This window comes from Pan paniscus, chromosome 2, assembly GCF_029289425.2.
Source record: "Pan paniscus chromosome 2, NHGRI_mPanPan1-v2.0_pri, whole genome shotgun sequence".
NCBI lineage: Eukaryota > Metazoa > Chordata > Mammalia > Primates > Hominidae > Pan > Pan paniscus.
Window position 1 is genome coordinate 49,718,040 of NC_085926.1, and position 14,213 is coordinate 49,732,252.

General features: G+C 44.3%; 1 protein-coding gene across 2 annotated transcripts in view; it reads right to left on the reverse strand.

Annotated features, from left to right (window-relative positions):
- The window catches only part of IP6K1 (inositol hexakisphosphate kinase 1), a 61,950-nt gene that overhangs the window by 7,142 nt on the left and 40,595 nt on the right, over positions 1–14,213 (reverse strand). For both annotated transcript variants that reach the window (XM_063602367.1, XM_003818854.5), the window contains 2 exons: positions 7,011–7,221; positions 1,614–1,795 (listed from right to left, as the gene is read on the reverse strand). In XM_063602367.1, coding sequence (XP_063458437.1) covers positions 1,614–1,795; positions 7,011–7,221 — 393 coding nt within the window. The remainder of the gene's footprint in view (positions 1–1,613; positions 1,796–7,010; positions 7,222–14,213) is intronic.

A 14,213-nucleotide genomic window follows, 5' to 3' on the forward strand; every position in this document is an offset into this window, starting at 1 on the left:
GGGTGCTACAGAGCAATCGCATCTTAGCGGATAGACACTCAGCATCACTGTGATGATGAACATTTCATTCTTTTGAAAGTAACTTTTAAATTTGGCCTGAATCAATTCTGTTGCCTGCTATTACCTATAAACATGTGATGGTAAAATATGAAGGAGGCTGCAGAAATATCTCAACACCCTGGAAGCATGGGCTCTGGAATCCTGCCTTGACCACTCACTACCTCTAGGCACAACACTTAATCCCCCTGTGCTTCCACTTCCTCATCTATAACATGGGAATGATGAGAGTTCCTTCCTCAAAAGATTGCTGTGAAAATTAACTATGTACAAAAGGTTCAGCACACTTTCCCTCAGTTTCTTAGAATAATCCAGTTGTTATTTGTCTACTACTTCAAAACACTAACAATTGTAAGAATTCCCATTCTAGGCTGGGTGTGGTGGCTCAGGCCTGTAATCCCAGCACTTTGGGAGGCCAAGGTAGGTGGATCACTTGAGGTCAGGAGTTCGAGACCAGCCTAGCCAACATGGTGAAACCCTGTCTCTACTAAAAATACAAAAATTGGCTGGGCATGGTGGCACACGCCTGTAATCCCAGCTACTGGGGTGGCTAAGGCATGAAAATCTCTTGAACCCGGGAGGCGGAGGTTGCAGTGAGCCAAGATTGCACCGCTGCACTTTGGCCTGGGTAACAGAGTGAGACTCTGTCTCAAAAAAAAAAAAAAAAAAAAGGAATTCCCATGCCATAATACTTTTTTATCTTTTCTGGAGATGAGACAGGGTCTTGCTGTGTTGCCCAGGCTAGAAGCTAGAATGTAGTGGTGCAATCATGGCCCACTGCAGTCTCGACTTCCTGGGCTCAAGCAATCCTCCCACCTCAGAGCTGGGACTACTACAAGCACACACCACCACATCCAACTAATTTTTTAATTTTTTGTAGAGATGAAGTCTCACTATGTTGCCCAGGCTGGTTTCAAACACCTGGTCTCAAGTGATCCTCCTGCCTCAGCCTCCCAAAGTGCTGGGATTACAGGTGTGACCCACCACGCCCAGCTATCTTTAACATTTTAAATCTATTTTATGGTGTTTATCATCAGATAAAAATCTCACCAAAGTCAAATATATCACCTTTAAACTATTAATCCCTTGGGAGGGGAAAACTACACACATGCACACAAGCGCATATGGGCACACACGCAGATCTGTGATTGTGGACATGATCAATATGGTACCACTAGCCACACTAGCCACATGTGATGATTTAAATTTTAATTAATAAAATAAAATTTAAATTAACTGCCTTAGTCACAGTAGCCACATTTTAGCCACTCAGTGTGGCCAGTGGCTACCATACTGAAAAGCACACAGAATTACAGACAGTTCTATCAGACAACACTGTTCTAGACTGCCAAGTTTTAAGCTTCGGCCTTACCAAATCCAAAAGGCAGGAAAAAAACATGTTGATGAAAGTAAACGAAGGAAGAGGAGTCCATGAAAAAGGGAGATTAAACCAAAGAGGGACCCTAGACAAAGACCTCAGCCATAGGCAGAATGGTGCCCCAACACACGACCTATGGACCCAGTAGACACTCCTGAAGGAGAGGCAACGAGGATACTGTAGAGCTTTCGGTCCTTGGACTCGGAGCGCATGCGGCTCAGCTGCTGCTTGTGACAACGCAGGCTCCAGGGGTTGTGGCTGATCTTCTCAGAACTCAAGCCACTGTTGCCATCTAGCATCTGGAAAGGGACCTCTGAGTGGCTGTGCAGCTCCACCTTTGGACTCTTTGCTTCCTGTGAGCTAAGAAGGAAGAACATACACATCACTAAGAAACTCAGGCAAGTCATCCTCTGGGGTCCCGCTGCACAGGGCACAGATCTGTCCACAATGACAGACCCACAGACCCTGCTAATGGGTTGCATGAAGGTCCCATGAGCCAATAAAAATGAGTAAATGTTATGAGTAGTGTTCTTCCTGTGTCTCTTAAAACTATCTTATGTCTCTTAAAACTATCTGAAAAATAACATTTTTGTCAAATTATGTGATGAAAATACCACTTCACATCCATTAGGATGGCTACAATCAAAGAAGAAAGTGGAACAAGTGTCCAGTATGTGAAGAAATTAGAATTCTCGTACACTGCTGGTGGGAATGTAAAATGATGCAGCCACCAAACAGTTTGGTGGTTTCTCAAAAAGTTAAACACAGATTTATATATAACTCAGCAATTCCATTCCTAGGTATACACCCAAAAGAAATGACAAGGATCCAAACAGACACTTTACGTCAACATTCACAGCAGCACTACTCACAATAAACAAAAGGAAGAAACAAACAAGCATCCATCAACAGATGAATGGATAAGCAGAATGTGGGATATACATACAATGGAATATTATTCAGCAATAAAAAGGAATGAAATTCCTATACATGCTACAACATATATGAACTTGAAAACATTTTGCTAAGTGAAATAAGCCAGACACAAAAGGATAAATATTGCATGATTCTACTCATGTGAGGTAACTGCAAATCCATTAAGACAGAAACTAGAAAAGTGGTTGCCATGGGCTGGGGGAAGGAGGAATGGGGAGTCAGTTGCACAACAATGTGAATGTACTTAATGCTACCAAACCATGCCCAGCCAAGGAAGGAAATTTTATTTCTAAAATAAGTCAAGGCCAGGCACTGTGGGTCACAACTATAATCCCAACACTTTGGGAGGCCAAGGTAGGAGGATCACTTGAGCCCAGGTGTTCAAGACCAGCCTGGGCAACATGTCAAAACTCCATCTGTACAAAAAATTTAAAAATTAGCTGGGCATGGTGGCATGTGCCTGTAGTTCCAGCCAGCTAGCTACTTGGGAGGCTAAGGTGGGAGGATCACCTGAGCCCAGGGGGCTGAGGATGCACTGAGCCATGATCATGCCACTACACTCCAGCCTGGGAAACAGACCATGTCTTAAAAATAAATAAATAATAAAATAAAATAAATAAAACCACAAAGGAGTTTTTGTGAGAAAGCAACTTCAACTGAAAATACTGGAACTTTGCCAACAATTTCATTATGCCCCAACATAAAAATCTTTGCTTGAAGTAACCAACAATACTGTCTATCATACTGAAAGGCCAAGAAAACCAAACTACTGGTGAAGCCATGTGCCCTGCAAATTACAGAGCAAGCCTGCAGCTCAGAGCAGAGGTGGAACATTACGGTAATTTCTTTCTTTCTTTCTTTTTTTTTTTGAGACAGCGTCTCGCTCTGTCGCCCAGCAACTTCAAATGCCACTCTCCTCTCCAGAACTGCAGGCCTCTCCTCTAACTGTGTGGCATAAGTCGCACAGATTCAAGCTAACACCAGGGCTGGTGTGTGCTGGAAATGCTGACCCTCTCCAAGGGTCAGCTGTGCAACACTGGTGAAGAGGTAGTGGCAGAGACCCCATTTCCACCTAACTGAAAGTAGAGGAGCCCACCAGTGCCTCTCAGAATGATAAAACCCTTACTTTCTTCTGGTGAGAGCACTGCTGAGGCCATTCAAAGATGCCTTTTTTTGTGAAACCCTTTAGGAAACAGAAAGGTTGACTTATTTGCCATGTAAACCCAAAGAAGTTCTCTGCGTCTGGATGAAGCCCCCACGGTACTTGGTATCACACCTTTTGTGTTGCAGCCCTGGCTCTGTGAAGAAACAAGCCCCACCCCTGGAATGACGGTCTCTCTGCTAACACATCAGACAGAGGTTTGGTCAGTACAGGTAGAGCTGTCACCTTCAGAGCAGGACCTTGAACCTGGACACAGGCAGACAGTGATGTTATTCTAGGTGATGTTATTCTATACCTTTTCACCAGATGACTCATGAAGCAACCTCTGTACCTTTGGAGGACAATAAAAAAAGCCCACTCTAGACTGGGCGCAGTGGCTCATGCCTATAATCCTCACGCTTTGGGAGGCCAAGGTGGGAGGACTGCTTGAAGCCAGGAGTTTCAGACCACCCCGGGCAACAAAGTGAGACCCTATCTCTACAAAAAATTTAAAAATTAGCTGAGTGCAGTGGTGTGCACCTGTAGTCCCAGCTACTTGGGAGGCTGAGGTGAGAGGGGATAGGATGGCTTGAGCCCAGTATTCAAGGCTGCAGTGAGTCACTGATGGTGCCACTGCACTCTAGCCTGGGTGACAGAGCAAGACCTTGTCTCTAAAAAGAGTGGGGGGAAAAGCCCACCCTAAAGCGCTGTTCAGAGAGAACCATCAATTGTCAGCTACAGACTTGGGGAACATTCTTTGTCACCTGAACGACCAAGTTAGGTCCCACAGTCATTAGTCAAGAAGCAGCCTCTTGGGGAGTGAAGGGGAAGCACTAGAAGAAGTGCTTCTGTGGACTGGAAGCCATCTGTCCAAAGAACGTTTGACATTTGAAGACCCTGCTTACTAAGAAGTGGGTATGAAGCTCTCTCCTTGCATGAAAGATGCAGACCTGGCCAAAGAGGATCTGCTGACTGAGGACATGGGAAATGACACATAATCCACTCATGGGGTACTGTACTTGACATGGGCATGTCCTTGTTCACCAAACTGAGTGAGGAGAACTGGAATGTCCTAGGCCTTTACAAAGCTTCAGGGGCACAGGTATGTAGCATGTATTGGTGAACTGATCTGATATCACAGATGAACTATGTACTGTCTCATCTAAGGAAATTCCCAATTTCAGCTTCTAAGTCAAGTCACAAAAGCATCTTACTGAAACCTTTTTTTCTTGAGACGGAGTTTTCGCTCTTGTTGCCCAGGCTGGAGTGCAATGGTGTAATCTCAGCTCACTGCAACCTCCACCTCCTGGGTTCAAGTGATTCTCCTGCCTCAGCCTCCCAAGTAGCTGGGATTACAGGCCCGCGCCACCACACCTGGCTAATTTTTTGTATTTACTAGAGATGGAGTTTCACCATGTTGGTCAGGCTGGTCTCGAACTCCTGACCTCAGGTGATCCACCCGCCTCGGCCTCCCAAAGTGCTGCGATTACAGGCGTGAGACACCATGCCTGGCTCATAATTCTATTATTATTTTTTTATTTTTTACAATTCTGTGGTTTTTTAGTGAATTCACAAGATTGTAAAACATCACCACTACCTAATTTTCAGAACATTTCATGACCCCAAAATCAAAACCATCATCATTAGCAGTCACTCCCTATTTCCCACTACTTCCAGCTCCTAACTACTAACAGAAAGCAACCACTAACCTACCTTTTCTCTCTACAGATTTGCCTGATGTGAACACTTTACATAAATGGCATTGTACATATGTGGTCTTTTGTGTCTGGTTTCTTTCATTTAACATAATGTTTTCATGATTCATCCATGTTGTAGCATGTACCAGCACTCCATTCCTTTTTAGGGCTAACATTCCATTACATGGATATACCATATTTTGTTTATCCATTCACCAGTTGATGGACACTTGGGTTAGCCAGAAACTGGAAACAACCCTAATAGAAATAATTTTAAGAACATTTTTGTACAAATTTTGTGGGAATATATGTATTCAATTCTTTTGGGTATATACCTAGGAGTGGAATTACTGGTTTAACTTTTGGATTTAATTTTTTTTTTTGAGATGGAGTCTTGCTCTGTTGCCCAGGCTGGAGTGCAGTGGCATGATCTCGGCTCACTGCAAGCTCCGCCTCCTGGGTTCACGCCATTCTCCTGCCTTAGCCTCCCGAGTAGCTGAGACTATCCAGGTGCCCACCACCATGCCCGGCTAATTTTTTTGTATTTTTAGTAGAGACGGGGTTTCACTGTGTTAGCCAGGATGGTCTCGATCTCCTGACCTCGTGATCTGCCTGCCTTGGCCTCCCAAAGTGCTGGGATTACAGGCGTGAGCCACCAAGCCTGGCCTTTTTTTTTTTTTAGAGATGGGGTCTCACTATGTTGCCCAGGCTGGTCTGAAACTCCTGGCCTCAAAGGATCCTCCCACCTCAGCCTCCTGAAGCATTAGGATTACAAGCGTGAGCCACAGCACTCAGCCTGGTTTAACTTTTTGAAGAACTGCTAAATTGTTTCCCAAGTGGCTGCACCACTTTACCTTCCTACCAGCAGTGTAGGAGGGTTCCATTTCTTCACATCTTGTCAACACTTTTATTGTCTGTCCTTTTGATTATACCCATCCTAGTGGGAGTTCATATTAATTCTTGCATGAAATTATCAAGACACATAACTTGAGGCTGGTACAGTGGCTCATGCCTATAATCCCAGCACTTTGGGAAGCCAAGGCAGGCGAATCGCCTGAGGTCAGGAGTTCGAGACCAGCCTAGCCAACATGGTGACATAACATCTCCACTAAAAATACAAAAATTAGCTGGGTGTGGTGGTGCACGCCTGTAATCCCAGCTACTTGGGAGGCAGAGGCAGGAGAATTGCTTGAACCCAGGAGGGAGAGGTTGCAGTGACGCAAGATGGCACCACTGCATTCCAGCCTAACAGCAAGACTCCATCTCAAAACAAACAAAAAAACATAATTTGAACTTACAAGAAAAATCAATTTCCAACACAGCGGAAACTAAATTTTAGTTGCAGGGAAAGCGTTAATGACTGATATGATTCTCAGAGGTCTGACACAAAAACCATTAGGGAACTCCTGGTTGGACTCATAGCCCTTGGGCTTGGACATCCTGCAGGTCAGAAAGCATTTGGAGCCTCGCTACGAACTAATAATGTATTTCAACCTTCTGTCCTGTGGGTGGCAAGACATAATGAAAAGCCAGAGAACCTTTTGTCACCAGCACAGGGTGTCCCTGCTTCCAAACGGCTGAGAGAGCTTCACTTCCTCTCTCAACCAGCTACAGCTATACCCAGAAAGAGGCACCACTGGGGTGATGTGACACAGAGAAGAGGCTACACCTGTGTGGGTATCCCAAGAACACCAGTCATCTTATCCAACCTTGACTGTGAGCCCTGCTTCCCCATGATGTGTCAGGACTATGGAGATGTCTTGAGTGCTTGTACCAGCAGGACGAGACATGTACCTCTTACCTCTCAGAGGTCTCAAGGGACAGGCTGGCTTTCTCCTCCTTGTGGTCACTGCCACTGCCTGACCGGTGCAGGCTCCGGCGGGAGTGTTTGCGCCGAGGTTGCTCCCGTTCTGGTGTGTCATCCTGTTCCACAGTCTCACTTTCCACATAAGGATAGGCCACTAAGTTGATGTAACCATCACTGTCCCCCTCAAAACAGACAGATACCACGCCTGTTAAAAAAAGGGCAGTTGGTAAACAAATGTCAACACAGGCCGAGTCTATGCAGCACAGACTGTCGGCACTCACTTTCCCACACAGCATGAAGACATCACCTGCCCTGAACCAACTACAGATCAATGTCGGAACAACAGCCAGCAGACAGCAACTTCCAGAAAATAGATGACCGTCCATCCCCAAGCTAAATCTGATGCTTACCTTTGTTCCTGGATAAGTCTATATTTATTTCCCCTTCTCTTATCTGGCCCTCTCACTTTCAATTACTAATTTTTTGTACCATTCAAAAGAACTGTGTTCGCTAGGTGACACCCACACCTGGCATCACTTAACCCTCTAGTTACTTAAGTGCTTTATGCTGCCATTTCCTGTGTGTGTCCTCCTTTAGATCTAGTTTCCTTCTGCCTGACAGTGTCAGCCAAAGGGACATCAACACTTCTCCCTCCAAGACGGTCCAAAAAAATCTGTGTTCTGCCCACACTGAGCATCAGGCTATCCCAGCCTCACTACACAGAACTTCCACCCCTGGCATCTCGAAGATAAAACATCCTTCTGTTTGCCGTGCTGTATCCGTAATAGTTTTTTGTGCCCATTTTAATCAAACGGGTTGTTTGTAGTGTCTTCTGGATCTTAGTGAGTTAAAACACAAATAAGACCCCTCTCAAGTGTTCTTAATACAATTTAAAAATACATATATCCAGAAACTTGAGGAGGAGGTTTTGAAGGGAAAAAAAAGTAACTTGGTCTCACTTCCACATCCCACCTTTTGTCTGTCAGCTACATTTCTGCTTTTATACTCTCAGATGTACACAGTTGGCTCTATAATCTGAAAATCAGTGAGAAGCATTTATGGTTTATTTTTTGTAGAGACAGGATCTCCCTATGTTTTGTCAATTTCTTTTATGTTGTAGAATAATTATTGGCTTAAAGTTCTTTTTTCTTTTTTTTTGAGACAGAGTCTCGCTCTGTCGCCCAGGCTGGAGTGCAGTGGCGTGATCTCGGCTCACTGCAAGCTCCGCCTCCCAGGTTCAAGCGATTCTCTTGCCTCAGCCTCCTGAGTAGCTGGGACTACAGGCGCCCGCCACCATGCCCGGCTAATTTTTTTGTATTTTTAGTAGAGACGGGGTTTCACCATGTTAGCCAGGATGGTCTCATCTCCTGACCTCGTGATCCACCCGTCTCGGCCTCCCAAAGTGCTGGGATTACAGGCGTGAGCCACCAGGCCCGGCCTAAAGTTCTTTATAATATTCTTCTTCTTCTTAAGAGACAGGGTCCCATTGGAGTGCAGTGGTGCCATCATAGCTCACTACAACCTCGAACTCCTGGACTCAAGTGATCCTCCTGCCTCAGCCTCTCAAGTAGCTGGGACCTCACCTGAGATCAGGAGTTCCACACCAGCCTGGCCAACATGTCGAAACCCCATCTCTACTAAAAATACAACAGTTATCCAGGCATGGTGGTGCGTGCCTGTAATCCCAGCTACTCAGGAGGCTGAGGCAGGAGAATCACTTGAAGCCGGGAGATGGAGGTTGCAGTGAGCCAAGATCAGCCTGGGCGACAGAGCAACACTCCATCTCAAAAAAATAAAAATAAAATAAAATAAAATTGTGGTGTTTGGGCCAGGTTCAGTGGCTCACACTGTAATTCCAGCACTTTGGGAGGCCAAGGCAGAAGGACTGCTTGAACACAGGAGTTCAAGACCAGCCTGAGCAACACAGCAAGACCCTGTCTCTATAAAATATAAAAATAAAAATAAATTGTGGTGTTCAGTCAATAGATCGATCGATAGAAACATAAAATTTGCCATTTAATTCTTTTTTTTTTTTTTTTGTAGCGACAAGGCTTGCTATGTTGCCCATTCTGGTCTGGAACTCCAGGCCTCAAACAATCCTCTTGCCTTCGCTTCCCAAAGTGCTAGGATTACTGGTGTGAGCCACCATGCCCAGCCATTTAATCATTTTTAAAGGTACAACTCAGTGGGCATTAAGTACATTGACAATACTGAATAACCACCACCATTATCTATTTCCAAAATGTTTTTCATCACCTGAAACAAAAACGCTGTACCCATTAAGCAGTAACTCCCCATTTTCCCTTCCTCCTAGCCCCAGTAACCAAATCTACTTTCTATCTCTACAGATTTGCCTATTATGCATATTTCATATAAGTGAAATCATACAATGTTTGTTCTTTTGTGTCTGGCTTAGTTCACTTAGCATAGTGTTTGCAAGGTTCATCCGTGTCACAGCATATATCAGAACTTCATTCTTTTTTATGGCTGAATAGTATTCCATTGTAAGTATATATCACATCTGTTATGTATTATCTATATTGATGGACACTTGGGTTGTTTCCACCTTTTAGCTATTATGAATGATGCTGTTGTGAACACTGGCTTACAACAATCCATTTGAATCCCTGTTTTTTCTTTTCTTTTTTTTTCTTTTTTTTTTTGAGATGGAATCTTGCTCTGTCGCCCAGGCTGGAGTGCAGTGGTGCAACCTCAGCTCACTGCAATCTCCGCCTCCCGAGGTGATTCTCCTGCCTCAGCCTCCTGAGGAGCGGGGATTACAGGTGCCTGCCACCACGCTCGGCTACTTTTTGTATTTTTTAGCAGAGACAGGGTTTTGCCATGTTAGCCAGGCTGGTCTTGAACTCCTGACCTCAGGTGATCTGCCCGCCTCCCAAAGTACTAGGATTACAGGAATGAGCCACTGCACCTGGCCACAGTCCCTGTTTTCAATTGTTTTGGATATATATGTAGGAGTGGAATTGCTGGATCATATGGTTTCTGTGTTCACCTTTGGGAGGAACTGCCAAACTCTTTTCCACAGTGGCTACACCACTTTACATTTTCATCAGCAATGTTCCCATTTCTCCACATCCTTGCCAACAGTTATTTCCCTTTTTTCTTTAAACTATTATAGCCATACTAGGTAAAATAAGATACCTGGTATGAAGTGGTATCTGATTTTGGTTTTGATTTGCATTTCTTAATGACTAATCATGTTGATGTGCTATTGGCCATCTGTATGTCCTCTCTGGAAAAATCTCTATTCAAGCCCTTTGTGCAGTTTTGAAACTGGGTGATTTTTATTGCTTTCAAAACATAATCAGAAGAATACTAAATTTGGAAAAATAAATATTCTAAGGCTGCTAAATAAGAACAAAGCCAGAAATAAACACACTGCTTTCTCCAAGTGGCTAGGAAACTTTAACAGTCCCAAACACTTTATAAATGTAGCTTCAGCCACCTATCCATCCACATTCAAAACACTGAAGGCCAAACATTCTGCCATAAATATGCCAAAGCCAGAAATAAAACTATAGGCCCTGTCAGCTCATGGAGTCCTTCTAATGCTAAGGAAAAAATCCCTTAAAAGGTAAATGAGCCCTGCTTCCAGATAGGTGTTCTCTAAATTACAACCATCAGAACTGGGACAAGACAATTTAGAACTTCAAGGTGCCTCCCAGGGAAGGGTTGGCAGTCTCTAGCACTGGTTCAGTATTTCCTCACACCTTCCTCCTCTCAAACTGAGTAACAGGTATCTTTAAAGGCCATAATATGAGAGGATTGCTTGAGGTCAGGAGTTTGAGTCTGCAGTGAGCCATGACTGCACCCCTGCACTCCAGCCTGGGCGACACAGCAAGACCCTGTCTCAAAATAAAAATAAAAAAATAAAAGCCACAGTAAATTCTTAGGATCTACTTTATTTTCTTTGCTTAGGCTACATTTTCACTAGGAAAGAATAAATATGCTAGCTCAAAAGTACAATTCAATTAAACTAAAATTAATCCCTTCTTTCTAAGTCAAATGAAGCCCAATTTAGTCAAAGAAAATAGAAGCATAGGCTGGGCGCGGTGGCTCACGCCTGTAATCCCAGCACTTTGGGAGGCTGAGGGGGGCGGATCACGAGGTCAGGAGATTGAGACCATCCTGGCTAACACGGTGAAACCCTGTCTCTACTAAAAATACAAAAAATTAGCCGGGCGTGGTGGTACACGCCTGTAGTCCCAACTACTCGGGAGGCTGAGGCAGGAGAATGGCGTGAGCCCGGGAGGCGGAGCTTGCAGTGAGCCAAGATCGCGCCACTGCACTCCAGCCTGGGCAACAGAGTGAGACTCCATCTCAAAAAAGAAAAAGAAAAAAAAATAGAAGCATAGTGGAAGATATTATTAGTCAAATTAATCTATTTCAGGGCCAGGCATGGTGGCTCACATCTGTAATCCCAGCACGTTGGGAGGCCAAGGCAGGCAGATCACTTAAGCTTAGAAGTTTGAGACCCGCCTGGGCAACATGGTGAGACCCTGTCTCTACAAAATACAAAAAAAAAAAGAGCCGGTGCACACCTGTGGTCCCAGCTACTCCAGAGGCTGAGGTGGGAGAATCACTTGAGCCCAGGAGGTCAAGGCTGTGGTGAGTTGAGATCGTGCCACTGCATTCCAGTCTGGGCAACAGAGTGAGACCCTGTCTCAAAATAGTATATAAATAAATAAATTGGACTAAAATTTTATATTAAAAAAACACACAGTCCAGCCACGGTGGCTCATACCTGTATCCAGGCACTTTGGGAGGCCAAGGCAAGTGGGTCACTTGAGGTCAGGAGTTCGAGACCAACCTGACCAACATGGTGAAACCCCATCTCTACTAAAAATACAAAAATTAGCCAGGAATGGTGGCAGGCACCTGTAAGTCCCAGCTACTCGGGAGGCTGAGGTCCTTGAACCCAGGAGGTAGAGGTTGCAGTGAGCCAAGTTCGTACCACTGCACTCTAGCCTAGGCAATGAAGCAAGACCCTATCTCAAAACAAAAACAAAAACAAAATACACACACACACACACAAACACACACACACTTACCTTTCAGCTGGGAGCAGTGGCTCACACCTGTGATCCCAGCTACTTGGGAGGCTGAGGTATCATGCCTCATGGAGGAGCATCACTTGAGACCAGGAGTTCAAGACTAGCCCAGGCAACATAGTGAGATCCGATCTCTTAAATCTCAGCACTACCTGAGGCCAAGGTGGGAGGACTCCTTGAGGCTAGGAGTTCAAAACTAGCCTGGGTAACAGAGCAAGACCCTGTCTCTACAAAAAACTTTAAAAATTACCTAGTTGTAGTGGCGCGCCTATAGTCCCAGCTACTCGGGGGGCTGAGGTGGGAGGATGGGAGGATCACTTGAGCCATAGTTTTTTTTTTTGTTTTTTTTTTTTCTTTTTTGAGACAATAGTTTCACTCTTGTTGCCCAGGCTGGAATGCAATGGCGTGGTCTCTGCTCACTGCAACCTCTGCCTCCCGGGTTCAAGTGATTCTTCTGCCTCAGCCTCCCAAGTAACTGGGATTATAGGCACCTGCCAGCACACCCAACTGTTTTGTATTTTTAGTAGAGACAGGGTTTCACCATGTCGGCGAGGCTGGTCTCGAACTCCTGACCTCAGGTGATCCGCCTGCTTCGGCCTCCCAAAGTGCTAGGATTACAGGCATGAGCCACTATGCCCGGCCGAGCCATGGTTTCGAGGCTGCAGTGAGGTATGATTGCACCACTGCACAATGCGCCACAATTATTACTGTGTTGTAATGTCTAATGGTGTGTGTAATGCCTAATGGTGTGTGCTGAATGGTATTACTGTGTTGTCTGCCTAATGGTGACTTCTATTCCCATCATTCCTTCTATATTTATTAATCAAAATAAATCAGAATTCTGGCCGGGCACGGTGGCTCACTCCTGTAATCCCAGCACTTTGGGAGGCCGAGGCAGGTGGATCACAAGGTCAGGAGATTGAGACCATCCTGGCTAACATGGTGAAACCCTGTCTCTACTAAAAATACAAAAAATTAGCCAGGCTTGGTGGCGGGAGCCTGTAGTCCCAGCTACTCGGGAGGCTGAGGCAGAAGAATGGCGTGAACCCGGGGGGCACAGCTTGCAGTGAGGCGAGATTGCGCCACTGCACTCCAACCTGGACAACAGAGCGAGACTCCGTCTCAAAAAAAAAAAAAAAAAAAAAAGAAATTAGAATTCTATAAGGAAGAGTTGTCCCTTCATATCCATGTATTTATCAGTATAGACTTGTGGATATTTTGTCGTTTAAATTCTTCTAGATTGGGCCCTTCAATTCCTTTAAAGTTAGCTCTTCGTACTTCTGACATGATTTTTGACCACTTCTTTACTATCTGTCACCATAAGATGTTCTAGGCTTGTCTTATAATTTTCCTGCCCGAACTCAGGAACCAACCATTTCACCAAGGAGCTCTGTTTCTTTTTATTGTAAGAATGGTATTTAGAAAACTCAGGATTTGGTTACTAGATATACTGATTGCTACTGAAGTATCACTGCTTTTAGGCCCTTTCAGCACATGGAGCTAAGAAATACATGTATGATTACTAGCCCACACACATACACACATCTAATTACTGCTATCAGCACAGGTGTTTAAGCTCAATTAAGCTAAGAAAAAGTGTCAATAATATTTCATATCTTGGCAGGTTTACAAACAAATTTTCATTTATTTAGTATGACCAGCTACAATCATCAACTGTTAGTGCTTGCAGTACTAAATGTGAAGTTCAAGGCTTCTGTACATTTATGCAAATAAGCTTTGCCTCATTCATTTATCAAGTATTTACTGACCATCTACTAGATGCCAGGCCCTGAACTCATAAGTGTAAAAGACAAAAAAAAAAGTCCATACCTTCAAGGAGCTTCCATACTAATGTGAAAAACAAACACATAGACAAAAATACAGATTGTGATAAGTGCTATGAAGAAACTAAGTAAGGTTCTATCACTGAAAATATGGTTTCCAGAGCAGAATATAATATAGGATGATCAGGGAAGAAGTGTCTGGGGAGACCTAATAAACTAAAGGTTGGAGGAGCAGGTGTGGATAAGGGTACTGGAAAGAACATTCCAAGCATAAGTAAAATCCCTGAGGTTAATTAAAATAAAAATAAAATTTAAAAAGCTTGAGATGTCCTAAAAACTGGTTC